Here is a 22357-nt window from a genome sequence, read left to right on the forward strand (position 1 = left end):
TCCATAGATTAAGAAAATCTATTTTCCGCACCTCTAACACACCAAAATGAAGACAAGACAAGACACCTTGATATTGAAAAGTATATTTAGTTCTTAAAAAAATATACAATATAAAACATGTAAACAGGTAAAAAGATGTTATGTTTTACAAAAAAATACAAGCATATACAAAAATGGAAATAAAAAAAAATCATCTTCACTCCCTTCATCATCATCATTGATGATCTCAATGTTAGCACCATTATATTAAAAAAAAAAGAGAAGCACCATGAGTACATGAAAATCTGTAAGACAATAATAAAAATATGTAAACGAGCAAGATTAGTTTTTTATATAATTTTGTATACATAGTTTTATGTATAACACATTATGACATTTATAGATAACAAAACTAAAAACAAAAGCTTCTTAAATAAACAGTTCTACAGATTCTTGTGGAAAAAAAATAAAAATACAACAAAAAATGTTACTGACCGAAATTTGTCTCAAAATAATCCTGGTTGGCACAATCACATAATTTTATTTAATGATAACTCCATATACTTGCATGTAAATATTACAATATCACAATGAATACACTACCAAAGAAACTAATATTTATTTTGCTAACAAGATAGTCAAAGGGAAGTAACCTCTAAATGCAAAACAGAAAACATGAAAATGTAGCAGCATAAAAAAAATTCTAAAAACAAAGACAGTTTACCATAAATGAAGAATGTTCAACAGAACAACTTGTAACTATTGACAAAAAATATTGTTTAAATTTTAGACCAAGAATATTGCTTTATATTGTATAGTTACTTTCCTTTGCATATCTAATTCATCTAATCTAACAACACTTGATCAAAATTAAAACTAAACTACACTGGTTTTAGACCAGTTTAGTCTTCGGGCACAGGACAGTCTGGTTCTGTGCCCTACTGGCTCTTCCTCTTCCTCCTCCTCCCGGTTAATCTCTGGCGTAATGGCGACACTAGTACTAGACGGTGAACCACTGATGGTGGAAGATGGTGGTGTGTGCATCACCACCAGTGGTATCACGCTCAGCTGTCCTGGGGAGAAGACCGGGTTCAAAGTGGGCTGCTGTGTTGGCTGGTTATTTGTTGATTGCTCTTCCCCGCAGCATTTTTTGAGAAACCATTTCTTGAGTAATACCAAGAATGCGGCAACCGATGCCATAATCGCCCACATTAAAAATCCAACAATTTTTTTTAGAAAAAATTAGTCATTTGACAACGGTGAAAAACATAAATTTATAACGTACATTAACAGATCATTTCTTAAAAAATTTAAACAGTTAATTGTACTGATAATTAGTTACTCTATGAAATTAAACTTCTGAAAAATGCATGATAGTTAGACAACATGAAATTCAAATGAATGTGAAGTAGTTACCTAAGGCCATGTCCGTAAGAGATTCAGTTTCCTCCGCTGAATTCATTGCCTTCAGAAACTTCTCTTTTAGATCCTTTATAGTCGTTCCTATAATAAATAATCCATAACCCTTTTTTAAAAAAGGTTCAATCAATTTTAAGATTATTTTCTTCGTGTCCACCCATTTTTACATTTAACTCTCATTTAAAAAAAAAAAAACTTACCATGATTTTTAGACAGGGTAGTCCTTGTAAGAGTGGTGGTCGTCGTCTCTATTTGTTTGGTTCTTTCAGTTGTCTCTATAAAATAATTTATATTTTCTGTAAGAGTTGTAACTCTTTATCCTACTACCAATTCGTTAAAAACGGAAAGATCGCTTTATTTTACTACACATTCCATAGTAAATTTTATTGACTCCCTTAGCCAATCATTTTGACGTTATAAGCCACGTGATTTAATCAAATGAAGAATTTCCCACAATGATGTTCCAGTAAATAATATATATATGCGTTCCCCATTAAATCCGGTATATAATGTAATAATACGTTTTTTCCTAACGAAACTTTTTGATAACACGGATGATTTTCTTTATTTAAGTTTCTAACATTTTATAGATTTAATATTTTTTTTTATAAAATTACACAATGCATATACATAAATGCATATTTATAAAGTACACTTACCAGTACAAATCTGCTGAAACCTGTCACGTATGATCACTCCGTGATTGTTTTTCCATTCGATCTTTTAAATTGTTACTCCGCAATCAAACACCGTAATTTCCCGCAAGACGGGTTGTCCATGTAAGGTAACACATGTTGCAAATTTAGGTTTGGTACATTTGTACACCCCATGTCGAAAGGACAGGGGGACAATTGGCACACTCGGTAATTGATACCAGAAAGATAATGACAAGCGATGCTGCTTTGACCATTTCCATTTTCAGACTGGGACGGATGGCGCGAATTCTACGCGGATTTTTGATCATGTGATCTGCACGGACTTTTGATCGCGTCATCTCTTTTGGTTAGATCGGTAACCCATATTTGGGTACCGGATATTTAAAGATACATTATCATCAACCCAAGACTTAAATGCTAAGTTTATATACGACACATTTCCTTTTATTTTCAGTAATCAAATCTAACTCATTCTTTTTATTGTAATGTTCTCTTTTCTAGAAATATTGTTTAACTATTTTTACTTTAAAGTTTTAACGTAAAAACAATTAAAAATAAACTGCAATGATGTATTAGTACAAAGTGTTATCCTTTAAAATTTTTAAAAAAAGCTTGAATTTAGATTCATATATAGATTATTATTCTCATTATCATATCACAACGACATACAACTTTTTTTTTACATTCTTATTTGTGAAATGCGTAAAAACGATTAAAATATATCATATCATTTCCTCTTTTTTTTAAAATAACGTTTTAGTGCTCTTTCATTCTTTTTGAACTAATTGTTTTAACAAGTGCAATGCGGCAACAATGTAGAAGAAGTACGGTATTACACTGCTCGGATAAGATAAACATATTTATAGCATCCTTTACTGATATACCGTCGACTGATTTACTTTGTCAGAATTGTGGTGGGAGCAAAACAGCAAATCAATTAAATCAAGATAATAGAACCAGCTTAAAAAGTTAATTTCGGATGAGTCAGTTACCCATGTTTTACATTTTTGTTTAAATTTCACACTGAATACATATCCTTGTCCACACTTATAAAAAGTTGACACATAAGTATACCAAGCCTTCATTATGTCTTGTGTTAATATCTGTTTACAATCATAAAACCATTTGATGTTTTAAACTTTAATGTAGTACACCTTTCTAGCGTTTTTCAAAAAATTAATAATTCAACTATTAATAGTTATGTGTTTCATTTAAAACGTTTGAAGTTGGTATAAATAGTGTTGAACTCTTTATTATCTCTCTCGCTAGGGAAAAAGTGGGGAGGGATAACAAAGTAGACGACACGGCTCGGTTAATACAAACAAATTTATGGCGTCCTTTATTGCTATACTGTAGACTGATTTATGCAGAAAAATCAAATTAATTTACAATAATCTTTAGTAACCTTTGTTCAATGTTTAAATGTAAATATCAGAAGTCACTATTGTTTATATCAATGTCAGGCTTGTGCTAGGGGCGTCCAAGAGAGAAGGGACATTCTAAAGCTGAAACAACAATTAAACCGACATAATAAGGTCAGCCCAAATCCTTCTTTAACACGTACAGGGCAAATTGAGGTTAACGTTATCTCAACATTACAAGTTTAGAAAAAGAGGCTAGTATATTATATCAGAGGCTGTAAAATTAGACCACGTTGTAAAATAAATGTGTCGTTTCACGGTAGATCGGTCTCTAAAACCCCCTTTTGATCAGAATAAAGACGTTATCAGAACCCGCATACCAGGTTGCAATAATTGGCTCGAAAAACATTTTTGATGGTACAGAGTGTATATGGTTGATTCGTATAAATAACAATTTTTATCGAATTATGCATAAATCATTGTACACTACAAATGCAATCATGAGAAATATTATAAGACCGTAGTAAGTATTGCAATATTTATGTACATATTTTAAAATAAAATAAACACTATTTCATTTCCAACCGCAAATGAGCATATGATGTGGCCTTACACAACATACTTTGTACTTGTATATACACGTTATGAATACTGGTTTAAAGTACTTGTCCTCATTCCCTTATTTAAATGAAAAAATAATTGTTAGGTGATTTTTTTAAACGGTTAAAAGGTAGATTTAGATCAATCCACAGTATCTTATCTCATCCCTTTATTTGATCAAACTACTAATTGCAATTTCATTTAAAGTTGGAATATTACTGAAAAAATTAGTAAAGGACGCATTGTCCGTTAATAAGAGTACTAATATTAGGTCAGGTCGGGATACGTTACACCATCTTCACGCATGTGTGAGATGAAACATTTTAGATAGATATAGAGATTGAATAAATCTACATCTACTCAGTATAACGAGGTCAGGTCGTGTTAATCTACTTTTGCGCATCTTACCACGCATGTATGTCATGATATAGAGCGGTGTTTTTAAATTGACACTGTTCCCACCCTCAGTACCTGGCTCTTGGGCTTTCCCACCCTAATTGTTTTAAAACGCGGTTAATTATCTAATTCAAATTTTCTAAAGTGCCTAATGCCACGTTCACAGTTTTGGTAGAGTATAAATAAGGGGTTGTTAAAAACTGAATTATCATCATTGACAAACTATCGGACAATATGGCAGAAGCATTCCTTGAATTTCTGTAAGTAAAAATGTTCCTTTTTTTTTTAAAAAATAATTCCTTATTTTTTTTTTCTAAACTTGTTTCATTTTTTACTATACATTAATTGTAAAGCTTAAGAGTTTAAGAATAAAAATTTCTTTTCACAATTTTAAAACCCCTAAATGGGTTGTGATTAGTGAACGAAACATAACAAAGTAAACGGTATTTCACAAGTTATAAACTGAGTAGGCATAGATTCGTTCATTTCATTATTACAAATTTAAAGGCTATTTTATGCATTATTATTATTTAAACGCCTAACATTTTGTACGAAAGTAATATAAAACATGGAAAGGGTGTAATTCCTTTGTTTATTTTCTCTATTACTGTATTTTTTTTTACAGTGACGCCACAAGCTCGGCAAATTCCTTCGATGAATTTGAACAAATGTGGGTGAAAATGGGTGAAGAGTTAGAGTTAGAAGGCCCGCCAAAGGGGTGAGTTAAACTGCTTTTGTCAGAGTTATCTTTCTTCGGCCTGGTTTAATATGTCGTTTTCTAACGCCTAATTTGTTTCTCTTTATCCATTTATAAATATATGGTTTTAATTGAAATCAGAAAGTGTGTTATACATTTCTTGAAAGGCCTTCCACTCCTACCCCGAAAGTAAAAATACCTTCTTTTAGAACAAGTGAATGCAAACCGAAACAATTCTAAACATTTATTTTAGAATTGAAATGATTTTAGAACCATTTTAAATTTTCCAATCAATTCCTTTTAATGATAATAAAATAAAATTAAAAATATGAAAGAAAAAACCGCAAGTGTGTATGTATCTTATTTTCACATTTTTTCTCACTCTTTTATTGAAGTTGTATTCCACCCCCTCCCTCTCCAGACTGCGAATCCACATTGAGTACAATTGGCACGAAAAATGAGTCATTAAAAAGGTAAAAATTGTATTCTAATGTACCAAAATGTGTTATATGTGTATTTAATAACTTTTTTGAAAAAAAATCTTCATTACATTTTCATATTGTTTAATTTCTAAACTATTAGCTAATTGATTTTTATGAAATAAAATTTGCAAATTTGAACTTTAAAAAACATCATGTTTAAATAAGTTAGATAATTTCGTTTAGCCATGTTAAAAAAGTTAGTGTCTTTCACGCTCTCTCTTTAGACCTCTAAGTCCTACACCAGAGAGTCACGGTAACTGCGACACCTTTTCACCAGTTGTCAGCTACTCGCCGGCCCTGGATTCCAATTGTAGTAGTGCCTTTGCGCCTGTTACATGCAACGGGGATGATAATGGTCGATTAAGTCAGACGGAAGATTCCATCCTGACCACTTTGAGGTGAGGAATGTTTTAATCACATTAATTTCATACATGTATCATCTTTTGATTATCGTCAATGTCAATTCATTTACAAAAGGGTTCTTTGAAAATGTCATTAAATTACTTTTGCTAATCTCTATGTTATAAAAGACATGGGTTCTAAAAACTCGCAAACTGATATAATCATTAAATGTGGGATGTACTTAGAATTAAAACGTTGTGGGTGACACTCAGTAAGGTTGATTTTATATTTTATCAACAGGCGAACAAATCCGGACAAAGTACGTAGATTAGAGAAGAAGATGAGACAACCTTGTAAACCCGAGCTCTTCAAGGAACATTTTGATGTTTTAAAAACCCTCCTAGTCAGAGTAGCAAATGATTGTGAGCAAATTCGGATAATACTGAATTATGTGGAGGACAAGCTGGTTAAAGAAGACAAGTGCGTTAAAAGGGTTCAGTTTACAACTCTATAGTTCTGTAAAGAAAGTACCAGTTTGTGTTCAAGCTTTCATTGTGATAAGTGCATTTTTGTCTTTATATTATTATATAAAGAAGAGAATATTTAAATTGTATATTTATGTATATTGAAATGCCCCCAGGGCCCTTGATTGAGAAATAAAAAAGCTTGTACTATCTCTGTTGTCTTTAAGTTTCCTGATCACAAAAAGACCTAGAGAATCTCAAAACTTATAAAATTAAAAAGCATAACGCTAGTTTACGTACTGTAAAGGGTTGAGCAATGGTTCTACCTCTGGTGCAAAAATAAAGTGAAGTAAAGAAATGCTTCAAATTTTGCACCTTTTATACTCAAATTTACCTTTATATATTAAAGGACTGGCCCTACGAAAAACTGCGTTCTAAAGCCATGCCTGGATACAATATGTTAGTAATTCTAAATTTAGCAATACTTTACACTGTTGCTGTGGTTACAGATGACTTAGGTGACCCTAATAGTAGATATTTATGGTATCATCCTTCAACGGTTGCTATGCGAACTAAGGTGACCCTGATAGCATATATTTATATTATCATTCTTCAGCTGTTGCTATGTGAACTAAGGTGACTTTATTGACCCCTTGACTGTAGAGTTCACCTTGACTGTGAACCACCCCCTGAACCCATGACGTCATCCTGACTGCAGAGTGCCCTTGACTGTGAACTACCCCCTGACTGTAGACTCCCCCTTTGACCTCGTGACCTGGGGAAAACCCACTCGTGACCTGGGGAAAACCCATGACGTCATCTGACTGCAGAGTGACTGCACTCTGTCCTACTTACTACTAATCTAGACCAACTCTTGTTTGATTTTGCAGGATGAATGGCTCTGATCGTTATGATTAAGATTAGATAGATAGCTGTACTCTGGTCTCAAACCATTGATGAACTTATAAAATGGAAGAAGAAAGATTTACAGTTTGGATAAAAAGAGAAATATGAAGATTTCAGGATGTACAGTGGTAACAACGTTATTGTTGACAATCCAATCGTGTTAAATAGTTCGTGTAACTTGGGTGATCGTTCGTGTCACGTGCGTGATCGTGCGGGTTTTTCGTTTTGAAACTTTTTTACGGATGACATGATTTATTCTTAAAACAACGACAAGTAGTTTTTGTAGAACAATGTGAATTTAAAACTTTTTCATAGAAGAACATTGACAGTTTATTCATTATTATTTAACATTCATTCTCTCTTTCTTTGCAAGTATTTCCCTTTGTTCGGTCGAGTTAAATTTGCATAATGTAAGAGTATGAAAATTGTTGATTTGAATTAATAAATAAAGTTATTGTAATATAAATAAATAAAGTCATTGTAATTAATACATCTAAACAGTACACGTATAAAAAGTAAGATCCACCCTCTCTTTTAATACATACACATGTACATATACCCTTAGGGCAGTACTTGATCATGAGTTGGTCAGTGGATATTTGTGATCTTGGTTTTTATTGGTTGTTTGTGTCAGGTTGAATTTGGTTGGTTTGTATATTTTGCTTTATGTGTTTTACCGCCAAGTTTGACAATCTTTGTTTGGATATTGACCAAAGCAGACTATATATTTATATAGAGAAGTAATTTAATTTTGGACCAGACCTTGTTCTTTTTCTGGTAAGTTATACTAAGTATACTAATATCCTATAACACTTACTATTAATAAATTAATTATCCTATAAATTGCAGAAAACATTAATTCAGTCCATGATCACAAACTAATGAGTATGAATGAATTAGAATGAAAAGATATTTTTTTATATGGAATACAGTGTTGATTATAAAGATCAATATTTGGTTTATCTATTATAGTATTAATTGATTCTCAAATCAATTGTATATAAGAATTTTATGATGATCAGATATTTGATTAAATTGGTCATTTATAAGATCAATTAGATTATACTTCAGTAATAAATATTTTTAGAATTATTCTGTTCATATTACAGAATCAGTCAATGTCAATATAATTTCACCACGCAATCGGTGTACGTATTATGAGCCTGTTCCCATAGAATGGTGAGAAAGTGTTTTCGAATATTTTTTATCTGATTAATATATTTTATGACTTATTTTGGAGAAATGTATTTCATGTACATTATAAGAGTTACCTCCCGCTAAATGTTTAAAGTACAATTATAGTAAGATAATGTAAAAATATTATCTTGATGGAAATACATATATATTGTACTAATGTTATATTTTGATATAAATTATATTATTGTTTTATGATATTTCAGGGCTTAAATATACATTGCAAATTTTAAAGTCACTGTGTCCGGATACGAATAAACGAACCATACAGATATCTTTGTTGTCAGTTATTATAAACAAAGACTGTAACAATAATTTTATAATCAGTCTGTATCAAGCATCCATTGTGTCTTGACAAATAATTTTAATTATATTAGCAAGAGTGACACGTTGAACATGTTGAATGAAAGCGATCAAGCTTACCGATTCCCCGTTTTAAACCAAACGATTATTCCCAACGTTTTTCTTTCAAATGAGAATACGATATGCATTCCTATCTGGTAAATTGTATAAACATTTGTTTGAAAAAAATAAATATTTAGACGCTTTAAAATTTAAAATATAAAGAAATAAACCAATTATGTACGGTAAGTTGTGAAAATATTGGATGTGAAAAATCGAAATTCTATGGAACAAGGTAACAAATTTACCTGTATCCCGCATAATTAAATCGTACGTAAGGAAATTGGATTACTTAAACAGTTTAACTTGTATGTAAATAAGTTCGTGTAGTTTATGCATTATCTTCATTTCTTTTACATTTAATTTTCTTTAACTTATGATAGAAGTTAATATTCGTTATGGAGACAAAAAACATAAATTGTGTGTGAATCTAATATATTTGTTTATGATTGTGTAAAACTTTTTACTCGTAAAATTTAAAACGATGCATGACTAAAGTACATGTCGCTTTTCAATAAAGCACACAAATAAAGCAAAACAAATAAAAGCAATACGTTTCCTTAATTCAAATCTTAAAATTTAATTTTGATTTTGCGTGTTTAATGGTGTAGAATCGTTCGGTTGCGTGTTTTATCGTTTCTGTTTGTGTATCGTGAAAATTCAGTTAGTTAGTGATCGTTAGTGTATCAGAATCGTGCGCGTCGTTTGTCAACAATAACGTTGCTAACACTGTAAGTCTTTACTTGTACAGAGAATATTGAGAAGTATTAAATTTGTAACCAGTGAGGAGTCTTTGGAATCTGAAGATTCGGGTGATTTCATACACTGTGCCAGAATTAACAGTATTTTAAGCTGGGAATACGTAACTTTTGAAAATTATGTTAATAAACGTTATGAAGGTGTTCTAAATTATTTCATCCTCAAAAAATTGTCACACACAACTTAAGGGAGGGTGTACGTATGAGAATAATAATAAAAACGTTGGCAACAGTTTTGGTCAGTTTCGGGCAGATTAAACCTAGTTCAAGAAATGTTTACATCGTTATCCTCAAATGTACAAGATGCCAGCACATACCCCTTAAAAAGGCAAAAACGTTTTGCAAAAAAAAAAAAAAAAAAAAAAAATTATTGGTCAGCAGTACCAATATTTCTTTATTGGTCAGCAGTACCAATAATCAGTTCTCCGCCATAAAAGCTCAATGCAAACCCAGCATGAAGAATGTGCAGTGAACAAAGATGCATATTATTCTATCAAGCTGGTTATATTTAAAGAAACAGCTTTTGTACACGCGGCAGTGTGAACTTGCAAAGCTTGATTATCTAGGATGTGGAGTCATGTTGATAGCCATCTTTTTACCCATGTGAAAAAAAAGAATCTTAAGATTTTGATTCAGATACAATTGGATTATGATTTTACTTTTCATCTATCACCCTTTCTCCCCACGAGATCTCCCATGTTAAAATGAAAGCGGTGGAGAGGTTGTTTTATACTAAACGGTGGATGATTAATGAAAGTAGTAGTATATGGAACCCATAAACACCTCACCTCATGGTTAGGGTGGTTGGTGGTTACTTCCGGTGGTTACTTTTACTTCCGGTGGTTAGGTGGTTACGTTATTTTTGGTGGTTAATGTGGACTTATTTTTGGTGGTTAAGGTGGTAAATTTAGTTTTGACATTTTTATAACTAACTATAGGAGTAGATTACAGAAAATGTATGGAACGTATTTTACATCACCTGCATCGTTTCGGGCTAATAAATCAAAGGCCTAAATGGCCCGAGAGTCGACTCGCGTTACATTGGTTGAAAATATTATTGGTAATGTTTGTCAATATTTAAAGGTCTGTAAGAGATGATACAGTACCTTCTTTGTTTTTCTTGACGTTATTGAATCTCATTTCAGAGACTGTTTTTGAAATAACATTTCCCCCCAAAATTAGTTTAAATTATGGGTACCACATTACGAAAATATTGAAATGAATTGTACACCATGAACTGAAAGTGGGCTGAATGGTTGTGGCCATTTTACGACTGTCTTGATTTCCTTTTAAAAAGGGCTCTATATAAATATATAGGAAAAAGCACATAAATAATAGTTTACAGCTTAACATACATATCTAATTCAATTTAAGGTATAACCGTTGGTTAATTTTGTTGACAATCCAGCCTCTTTAAAGGAAAGCATTGGGATAAAAAAATGTTCTGTATTAACATTATTTCCCCAGTGAAATGGATTGTTCGATTGAAAACTAGTATAACATATCATATCCTTGACAAGTGCTTCAATCCAATAACCATTGATAAAAAGATATTTAAATATAAAATTAAATGAATATAAAAACCAAAAAGTTGTTATTTTTTTTATTATTATAACCGAATAACTCTTCCTAAAATAGTTACAGCTACAACATGGAGATAAATTATAAAACTACTTGTAGAGAATGAAAATGGCATATAAAATTATACAAATGTTCAGTTTGAAATTTTTTCATAATAAAAAATTACAAGTTAATTAATGATTAAAAAAAAACAACAATGTCATATATACTGCACAATAATTCAAGAAATTGACTTTGAATTAACTAATTAACAGATACAATAATATATGTAAATTTTAGTGCCATGTTTAAGAAGATACATGTAAAAATGAAATGAGACAAACACTCTAATGTTCATATGTTCGTTTGGTCTGTTTGTATTCGAAGAAAATAATACTCGCCGAAATTGAATATTTAGTGTTAATGAGCAAAGTATATCTATAATTCGTGATTCTACTCAAATTAAAAACATAACAAAAATTGTAAAGATTGCAATTCAATGATGATAGACAATAAAATGAAAGAATGGAAATGTGAACTAAAATGTATAAAAAAAAAACCATGAAATAATGGAAATGTGAACTAAAATGTATAAAAAAAAATGTTAAAAAAAACACCAAAATGTTAAAAAAAAGTTAACTCTCCAATATTCCTGTGGAATATGATACTGGGTACATATACACATAAAAGCAATCCATGAAAAACAAGATATCTGTGAGCCAATGCTCACTAGTGATACCCCCGCTCTGATGTGAATATGCAAAATAAGCAAAGTCGACATTTAACAGAAAGCTGGCATCCGATTGGTACAGAAATATATCCCACAATATGGCATGCCTAAACAAATAGTGTGTTAAAATTTCAAACATCTGCAATAAATAGCTGCTGAAAAATCTTTGAGGAAAATTTGTTTGAAAATTTTGGCTAAAATAAACAAAGTACTCATTTAACAGAAAGATGACGTCCGATTGGTACAAAAATATATCCCACGATATGGCATGCCTTAAAAAATACTGTGTTAAAATTCAAAGCATCTCCGATAAATAGCTGCTGAGAAATCTTTGACGAAAATTTGTTTGAAAAGTTTGGCAAAAAATAAAAAAAGTCATTATTTAACAGGAAGTTGACGTCTGATTGATACAAAAATATATCCCACAATATGGCATGCCTAAACAAATAGTGTGTTAAAATTTCAAGCATCTGAGAGAAACAGCTGCTGAGAAATCCTTGACGAAAATTTGTTTGAAAATTTTGGTTAAAAAATAAGCAAAGTCGTCATTTAACAATGAGTTGACGTCCGATTGGTACAAAAATATATCCCACGATATGGCATGCCTTAACAAACACTGTGTTAAAATTTCAAGCATCTGCGATAAATAGTTGCTGAGAAATCTTTCACGAAAATTTGTTTGAAAATTTGGTTAAAAAATAAGCAAAGTTGTCATTTAACAGGAAGTTGACGTCCGATTGATACAAAAATATATCCCACGATATGGCATGCCTAAACAAATAATTTGTTAAAATTTCAAGCATCTGCGATAAATAGTTGCTGAGAATTCTTTGACGAAAATTTGTTTGAAAATTTTGGCAAAAAATAAACAAAGTCGTCATTTAACAGGAAGTTGACATCTGATTGGTACAAAAATATATCCCACGATATGGCATGCCTATACAAATACTGTGTAAAAATTTCAAGCATCTGCGATAAACAGTTGCTGAGAAATCTTTGACGAAAATTTGTTTGAAAAGTTTGGTTAAAAAATAAGCAAAGTCGTCATTTAACAGGAAGTTGACGTCCGATTGGTACAAAATTATATCCCACGATATGGCATGCCTTAACAAAGACTGTGTTAAAATTTCAAGCATCTGCGATAAATAGTTGCTGAGATAAATGCGACAGAAATTTTTGTTACGGACGGACAGACAGACAGACAGACGGACGGACGGACGGACGGACGGACAGACAGACACACAAGGGTAAAACAGTATACCCCCTCTCCTTCGGAGCGGGGGTATAAAAATAGTTTAACTTCTTTATTAATAATTATATTATTTATTTCCTTATAATGATAGACCTTTTGGTTTACATGAAACAGTTTTAAAATAGCCCCAAAACCATCACCCATTTTACTGATTATCAATTTCCCCTAAACACATGCTCCATCTGAACCATGGCTCAGATAATGGCTCCCTTGGGACAAATGAATTCAGCCACACTTGTCTTTGATGTTCTCATTAGCTCCTAAGAATGTATCATTGACAAACAAAAACTTTGCATTGTCAGTTGATAGAATACTTATAAAAAATAATTTTTTTTTTATTAATTAAGACATAAAGACAAAAAACTCCATCTGGATGTACTTATATAAATATAACTTAGAGTGTTTTCTATTAATTAATTAATAAAATCTGTAAGGATTACCTCCCTTACTTTTCAACATTTGTGTACAATATATAGAATAAGGAAAATGAAAACTGTCATAAAATCATTAAATCTTGTCTGATCTTAAAAAAAATTGCAGGTGCACATCTTCAGATGGTGGTCAACATATGTACAAATTTTCAAACTGTTCCATGCAGTAATAAAAAATTCTATAGGGGGGACAAAGTTGCGTCTACAGACAGACGGACCGACAGACAGACGGACAGGGTGAAACCAATATACCCCCCTAAACTTCGTTTGCGGGGGTATAAATATTCCTATTAAATTTGTAGACTAGAACTCATGTTTTGTTAATACTGAATAGGCCTAACATGATCCAATCACAAACCAGCTTAGGAATATCAAGTAAATATTTTCCTTTGCCCTTCTTAAGAATGACAATATCAGATGAGAAACAATATGGCAGATAATGACAATGAAATAATGCACATTTAAGTGTTGAAACAAATGAACGGCAGAGGTATGTTCAGTTAACATGAAGGTAAACTTTATAACAATGCAAATAGAACTAATGCACACTTAATTGTTCTCACAAGACAATTAATGTGGAGCAAACATTAAGCAACAAAATATTACCATTGCATTAGCAATGCAAATCAAATACATGTATTCTGAAAATTAGATGTTTACTAATACATCTATGATTTTATTTATTAGAATGAAACTTTCCATGTGGAAAGAAAACAAGGCAAAATATGAACCATAACAAAATAACAGGTACTAAAAACTACAGGTACTAAATATAAAATAATAAAAATCACACTAAGTAAAAACACTATCAAGAAAATATTCAAAAAAGGAAAAATTACAGTCTATACATGTACTGTTACATACATGTAGTTTGTTCTTTATGACAAAAAAAACCCCCACAAAAACAAAAAAAAAATGTGAGAGAATACACATAAAAATGTTCTTTAATATATTTACAAATGTACAGTCTTTAACAAGATAATACTGACTAGATACTTAAAAAGTGCATGGGCTTGTGTGTTAATACTGACTAGCTACATAAAAAGTCTGATCTTTATATGGATGCAGATCTAAGTCAATTAGTTCTGAAAGATACATAGTGATTGACCTGACAGGTTCTAAACAAAAGACATCAAAATTTCATTTGTATTAATTAAAACATTATAAAAATGTACAAAAACCGTGTCACATAACTTCAAGTAGAATAAGAGAAAGTAAACATGCCTCGCATCTTTGTTTAAACATTTTCAAAAATTAAAAGAACTAAAATTCTTTTGTTTAATTTCCATTCTTAAAAAAGATCAATTGTCTTTTTTATCCCTTTTCTTTGCATAGGGACTAAGAAATTTTACAATTTTAACTAAAAACATTTTCAAATAATTTACAAGAATCCTTAACCAAGACATATCAATTGTGTAAAAATTTACTCAAAGTTTACAATTTCTCCATTCTCAATGCTGAAAGTTGCTTGAAAGGGCAATTTGGTGGCAAGAACATCATCCAAGTCTTCCGCATTGCAGTTTAAATATTCTGCCATTATACTAGACTGCACTTTGTATGAAGGGTACAGCTCCCCATCGTTAATGACCACAGACATGTCACAAGAATCTTCCATGTTGAAAGCAATGATTTCGGTTGTCACAGTAGTTGATCTTGGTGCCTCTACCTCCTGTTAAAATAAAACAAGGAAGGAAAAAGGTAATGGTTTCCATTTGAAGAGACAACTGTGCTTCAAATGCCTTCAATGCTTACCAGAATCATTATAGCTCACCTGTTTTCAGTCATTTGTTTTTGCTCTTTTAAAACTTTATCATTTATTTTCACCTAGTTTCTTGATCGACACAACTATAAAATCCATCATGCCATTATTATTCATGTTTTATTTTGGCCCATCAATAAAGTCTAATCTGGACAGTAAGTTCTTCATCAGGAAACTTAACAGATTTTTTCTTAAAAAATAATATGTGAAATTTAAAGCACATATCATGCAAATTGTGGCCACAGCTTACACATGAGAAAAGGGTGACGTAACAAAAAAAGTTAAATATACAATGTTTAATTAACTCTTCTGGCTTAGTGGTTCTTACTTGAGCTTAGTGTGTGGGTTAAACTTCAATGAGCTATTAGATGAATTATGAAACAATATTTGCATAAAAGCAACTGGAAAAATTGCTTTTCTCAAGAAATCTGTAATATTGATTTTTTTTTTTTGATGAACACATTATAATATCCCCTTACTTCAATGATGGTGCGAGTTGTCGAAGACACAGACTTCTCATTGTTGTAAGTTTGGACCACTACATCTGATATTTTCACATGTTGTCCAATCCCTATCTCAGAGGCTGCCAGGTCACGCCAAAGTGACACCTTGCACTTTCCAGTGTCATCCTTGATGGTTAGACTTTTCACTTTTGTATCCCTGCCTTTTACAGAAACAGTTCTGGTAATTTCCTCCTTTAAAGATAATTAACATTTATTAAACTTCAGGTAAAACTGAGCAAGAACTAATTACATCCTTAAACAGCAATATAAATTCCATGATTTACCAATTTATTCATTTTTTTTCGATAAATTATAAGAAATCAAAATCTTAGCAATATGCACATCTCTGATATATGTACAATTTATCTGCAAAAGAACAATTTCCTATCTTGAGAACTGTAGGAGGAGTTATCCGTACAATGAGGGTACCCTTTTGGCAGCCGCCCGCCATTTTCACCATTTTAATAACCGGATTTTTCGTTGGAAAACCCGGTTAAAAATTACTGCGTGCTTGTTTAATGTGTACAGAAAACTTACAGTTGTTTAAACTTTACATCTTGGATTCATGCACAATGAAATGCACGAATCTTTTAGGAAAATGTCTTTCAAGGAGAAAGTAATTCTCTTTTTAAAAAAAAACTACTGAGGAATGTAGCTAGGAAAGATGCAAAGAAACCAAGACAAAGCGAAAATGAGTAACAAGGGCGTGTGGTTATAAGCAAAACAGTATTTGCATATTTGTCATTTAAGGAACTGTTAAAATGATAATTTGTATATTCATACTTCAATTTGCACTCAATTCAGAAAAACCGAAATTTAAAAAAAATCCTACAGGGTTCATTTGAACCTAGCAGCCCAGGAAAAAGTATGGGAATGTTTGGAAAATGCTTTCAAAGCAAGTAAAGGAGGACGGATCAAAGGGATTAAGACAAATGACGAGTCTTCCCAGTACGACTTCCTCTACTTTTCAACGTAAAAGAACGTTGACGATAGAAAAAAAAACTATATCATCACAGGTAGTTTCACTCCAGAAAACATCAACAAAAACATAACCTAAAAAATTACAGGTAGTGTCACTCAAGTCAACATTACTAATACATTAAACTGTTCATACGCAGAGCATGCCGTTGTGTAACTGAAAGATAAAAACACCATATGCAGGTGATGAAGCTATGTTGTTACGTAAGTGAGGAAAGTTGACTATTGAAAAGCCATCGCGTTTATCATTAAGTTTTGTTGTTGGGTTACCATTGATGTCCATTTTCAGTAAAATATCCAAATATGAATCAAGTTTTATGGGATATATCAAATCGACGTAAGTATGGAACTATAAATTGTTAATTGATAGTACGTCGTCTATATGCTTGAATGTTGAGTTGAAGGCCACAGCGAGTGATTTATTTTGTGATAAATTGGCAAATTTATGTTTAAGTTTATTAGAGATCTTGTTAGTTTGAGTGAACCATTAAATGTCCGGCTGGCACTTAATTAATATGTCATCCGTCTGTGCAGCTGGTGGGTCTCTGATGTATTATCAGACCTGTGGGAAAAGGGGGATCATTGGTTTAATTGTTTATTTTCTCTTTAGCTAGGAGTGCTATGATGGGTGATTTATGGCCGAGAACCCCTAGGAGGGAAGGAGTAAAAATAATAACGAGAGAGTCGGAGAGGACAGATCATTAAGTTCATTATATGTGATGTGTTTTGCTCTTGTATTGTAAATATGTAAATAAACTGTAAATAGAACTATTGATTTAATTTCACTGACAAGTCCGTCACGTTACAATTTTTTTCACGTAAAGGTTTTTTTTAAATAAATTCTGCTTCATTAAAATACAAAAATAGGTCTGCTAACAATGGGGCATGTATTGAATATATTTACATCTTTAACTATCATCAACCTACTTCATTCTCCGATTTGCCGACATTTACTAAAGACTTTAGTACGAGTTATTTAATTTAGGTCGGTTGCTTTAAGTCAGCTCTTACCTAAAATGTTTCATTGCGTATATGATATTTTTAGATTTCATTTTCAACAACTTGATGGCCTAAATTTCAATTGATACAGCTTAAGAGAAAATTCTAAAATAAGAAACAAGATACAATATTTGAGTGTTTGATTTCGCTTGATACCGTACAATTTACCTTGACGTTACCTAAAGACTTTTTTTTTGAGGTGGCAGGGGGTAGTTTTTTTGGTCGAGGAAATGTGAGGCAGATAGTGCTCATAAATGTTATTAAATTTTTCAGTAGATTTAGAAATTTGCTAAAACCACGCACCCTATTAAAATTGTGTTGACGAGTTCGCCTCGCGTCATAATATATATACCGCCTACTGATGATAATCGCTTAATTGATACTACACTGTGTAGTACCTAAACGGCTGCTATCAGTAAAAAACAGCGTTCGGTGTTTCTATTCGAAAATTGAACGGTTGCTAGTTGAACAAAAGCATGCACGAAACGCATGGATCAAGCCACAAAATTGACGAAAAATGTACCAAACCATGTAAGTGTTTGAATAATCCGTGTGCACGGAACATGTAAGGTATTATTATAATATTCTATAAATGTAGTTTGGAAAATAGTCCTATGAATAACCAGAAATAGAGAAATTTCCTAGGTCGGTGACGAAATAAAAGGCTGTTACAACCAAGTTTTAAGCTGATATTTTCATCTACAAATCATAGTTTGTTTGTTCTATATTATGAAAAAAAAAAGCATTTATCTATTCTGATTCATTAAGTAAAACAAAATAAACAAGCAAGTATATTTTGATCGAAATAATTTGACAACAAATGATTTTTGGGAGTTGATTTTAATCAACTCTCCTATGCAGTTACTCTGGCAAACCGAAAGTGAAACAGGGTTTGGACCTAAGCACCAATCATCACCGCACTGAAGCACTGTTTTCAAGGAAACTTATTTATAAATACCTTTTAAATAGTCAGATTTTAAATGGTAGGAACAATTTAGATATTTTTTGTTGTGGTATGTATTCCTACGCTAGAGTTTACTATAGTCTCGTTCAACCAGACGATCGGTGGTTTCCGTAAATCTTCGACAAGCAGAGAATCTCTCAAGCTTGTCGGAAATTAACGGAGACAGCTGAGCATCTGGTTGAACGACACTAGAGTTCAATATTGCTTGGATCCATACAATTTTTCAGAAATATTTCGATTACTGATACGTACCTTGATGGAATTAATAGTATCTTTAATATTACACGACATGTTCATTCATATATGGGGGTTTTCTCGAAATTCTTGTCGTTTAGGTACTACACCGTGTACTATAATAAATTGACTTAACTACCGCTTATGACTCGAAGGACATTCAAAATATTGTATATAACTGGAAATGTCATAATGCAGCATTGTCCACATTTAAAGTGATGACAAGAACGAGTTAACACGTACACGAGTGACCATTAGTTGATGAGTTGTACGTCAATTGAGATAAAAAGTAAACGGTGTTTATATATATATATATATATATATATATATATATATATATATATATATATATATATATATATCTTCATGAAACATTATAGACATTCATTTGGTGTTTAACTTAGAAAATTATCCCAGTGTGATAACGAGTCATTGCTCGTTCAGTTTAACCTTAAGCTCTGTAGGCATATTTTGTTAACTCGTACCTTAATTTAAATATAATTCAATACGACACAGAGGTTGTACCTGTTTCTGGCGTGAAGCACATTCGGCCTTAAACTGAATCTAAGTGTTATGGCAGTATGTCCCACAGTCATCAGAAGTAACAAAACTAAAGTACCACAGTACTGACGAAGTTTTTCATATCCGTCCATTTGCAAGGCAAATGTAGCGCCGCACCGAGCGGTCTTACAACAACCTTTCATGATTTCAGTTTCCATGATATTTGTTCCTTACATTTTGAAAAAGATGCCGAATTTCAAGTCTACCGTTTATTTACAAATAACAAATATAAACATTTCGGACAAATAATCCACACCATAAAATCCAAATAAACGCATTAATCACATCTACACGTTTATCAAAAATCATAGGCGAAATTAATAATCCAAGTGCTAAGTAAGTCATATCTAACTTAAATTTAGTTCTGACTATTTGTCTAAGTAAGTGGCCGTGTAACTAGCTATTGTCGCGCTATATATACCAAAGATCCGCTCCTGATGAATAGGAGCACATTTTAAGATCCTTACAATCGGGAGTTAAAGGAAGTGAACATGAAAAAAATAACTCTTTTGCAATTGTACTGTTTGAAAAACAGCAAGTATAACCATATTCAATAATTATTGGTAATCTTTATTGAATGTAGATCTGATGTAGATCTGAAGTGGTAAATTGCTGAAACAAATTATAAACAATTTATAAATACATGGGATAATATGCAAACTGACATTTTAACAATTCACACAATAATACATTTATAACATATATGTATATATATCATAGTTGTCATAAGAAATTAATTGACAATTATCATAATAGACGAATTCCAAAATGTGCACCCAGTATTGAAACAGTAGCCCGAGGGAAATTATGGAATGTAGGTAAAAAAGGGAAAATAATTTAATTGAAAAATATAAATATAGAATTCACACTTTATAGGTGTGCTGTGTACTTATTAATGACCAGTAAATCATATAAATGATGAAGGTATCCTTATATGTTTAACATCAACAAATGTAAACACGAGAAAATATGGCGCCTACAACCTACTACAGTAACAGTCATTACGAGGGTGCTTATGTTTGCTTTTATAAACATGTCATGGCAAAAACAACAAATAAAATGAATATTTCATATATCTAAATGCATATGATACTTACAATTTGAGGGGACAAGGATGAAACATGGAATATGTTGGTTATAGACAATGTGTAGCACTGCGGCGGGACCGCACGTATACAGCGTGAAAAACTGAACATAGAAGAGTTCCACATAAAGAGGAATAACTCTCAGACTGCACAATACAAGATCAAGAAAGATAACTCTTGGTTCCACTACACTCCCCGCCTGGCATCTTTGAGATGCCACTACTCATATGCATGCACAAAACATTTCAAAATTGTGATAAACTAGTTGATAAACAATACATCTCGTGATCACTTGATACATGAATCATAATACAAGTCAATGTTTACAAATTCATTGTTAACAGTCCATTATTCACAGTCCATAAGTTACAGTCCATTATTCATCTAAGAATGGTGCAAGTGTGGATATACTTGTGTCTTTGTTCAAAGGTTTTCCAGACTTTAAACTGTTTATCTCTTTAGAGAAGAATTCTTGTTGAATCTGTTTTAGGACAAAGGTCTCTGCTTCACGAATTTTATCATGACGGGTAAGTTGCATAGGTTTCTGGTCACGACAAGCTCTAAACCCAGGCACGTAGCATCGTTTTTGAAAGTGGGGGGCCAGACCCATCCAAAAAATCTTGACAAGCAAAAGAAGAACATTTAAAAAACAAAAGGGAAATTTAAAGTTTCCAAAAATCTTCAAAATTTCAAAATCCTAATCCGGGGGGGTAGACTCAACTATACTTCCAAAAAAAAAAATTCCCTCGACATCATCAAATTCCTAATCCGGGGGGGGGGGGGTTTCAATTTGACTACTCATTTCCTTATTTTCATATCAATTTTTTACTAACTTCCAAAAAAGTGGGGGGGGGGCAACTCCATTATAATTCATTTCTTATTTGTAAATTTTAAAAAATTTGTTGCTGTGAGAAAAAGTGGGGGGGGGGGGGGGGGGGGGCCAGGCCCCCCCCCCCCCCCTGATGCTACGTGCCTGAAACCTGCGGCAAACTCGCTTGAGACAAGCAATGACCATAATGAGACAACTCCAACGATCAAATCGATCAAATTTCTTGGTAATGAGATCAGATCCTGTTGTTGTAATGGTAACGTCAGTTTGTGAACATATTACTGGTCTATCGATTGGACGGACTTCTCTGTCACTATCAGGTTCAACAAGTGGAAACTGTGTAGGTTTCATTTCCGTCACATCACACAACCATTGTGGACCAGTAATCCATGGTAACCGCATAATGTTGATCACATTAGTGTTGCATCTTGTACAAGAATCTGCAGGATTCTTTTCACTGGAAATGAAGTTCCATTGATTGGCATTAGATATTCGTAGAATACGATCAACTCGGTTGCTTACATAGGTGTAAAAGCTTCGAGTCCTATTACCAATGTATATATTTATTTCATAACATACAAAAGAGATTTTGAGGCAAAACCTCCACAGAGGCCCTCTAACTATTCCTCACCTGGGGTGCCAGGGGCCCCCTGGATCGGAAGTTTGTTATATACAAAACATTTTTAAATATAATCATAGATTGAAAAAGTTTACATTCTTATATTGATATATGAGACATAACATACAAAAGAGAATTTGAGGCAAAACCTCCACAGAGGCCCTATAACTATTCCTCACCTGGGGTGCCAGGGGCCC

General features: G+C 32.3%; 2 protein-coding genes and 1 long non-coding RNA gene across 3 annotated transcripts; 2 read left to right on the forward strand and 1 right to left on the reverse strand.

The window, feature by feature from the left end:
- Nucleotides 1-745: 745 nt before the first annotated feature.
- Nucleotides 746-1944, reverse strand: LOC128169533 (uncharacterized). Its single transcript, XM_052835657.1, has 2 exons — nt 1397-1944; nt 746-1200 (listed from the first exon to the last, which is right to left on the reverse strand). The coding sequence occupies exons 1-2, from the start codon at nt 1439-1441 to the stop codon at nt 856-858; spliced, it is 390 nt and encodes a 129-aa protein (XP_052691617.1). The 5' UTR covers nt 1442-1944; the 3' UTR covers nt 746-855.
- A 2496-nt stretch (nt 1945-4440) lies between these two features.
- On the forward strand, nt 4441-6663 carry LOC128169532 (uncharacterized). The gene is made up of 4 exons (XM_052835656.1): nt 4441-5129; nt 5504-5581; nt 5815-5988; nt 6233-6663. The coding sequence occupies exons 1-4, from the start codon at nt 5080-5082 to the stop codon at nt 6444-6446; spliced, it is 516 nt and encodes a 171-aa protein (XP_052691616.1). The 5' UTR covers nt 4441-5079; the 3' UTR covers nt 6447-6663.
- Nucleotides 6664-7761: 1098 nt separating this feature from the next.
- Nucleotides 7762-8770, forward strand: LOC128169534 (uncharacterized). The gene is made up of 2 exons (XR_008241553.1): nt 7762-8079; nt 8412-8770. It is a non-coding gene; the product is annotated as an uncharacterized LOC128169534 (long non-coding RNA).
- Nucleotides 8771-22357: the final 13587 nt, after the last annotated feature.

Source organism: Crassostrea angulata, unplaced genomic scaffold (assembly GCF_025612915.1).
Source record: "Crassostrea angulata isolate pt1a10 unplaced genomic scaffold, ASM2561291v2 HiC_scaffold_147, whole genome shotgun sequence".
NCBI lineage: Eukaryota > Metazoa > Mollusca > Bivalvia > Ostreida > Ostreidae > Magallana > Magallana angulata.

Coding starts and splice junctions, on each gene's coding strand:
- LOC128169533 (XM_052835657.1), bottom strand. CDS start 1,441: ATGAATTCAGCGGAGGAAACTGAATCTCTTACGGACATGGCCTTA. Junction 1,201..1,396: donor CTCTTACGGACATGGCCTTA/GGTAACTACTTC, acceptor AAAAAAATTGTT/GGATTTTTAATGTGGGCGAT.
- LOC128169532 (XM_052835656.1), top strand. CDS start 5,080: ATGTGGGTGAAAATGGGTGAAGAGTTAGAGTTAGAAGGCCCGCCAAAG. Junction 5,130..5,503: donor TTAGAAGGCCCGCCAAAGGG/GTGAGTTAAACT, acceptor CTTTTATTGAAG/TTGTATTCCACCCCCTCCCT. Junction 5,582..5,814: donor AAAAATGAGTCATTAAAAAG/GTAAAAATTGTA, acceptor CTCTCTCTTTAG/ACCTCTAAGTCCTACACCAG.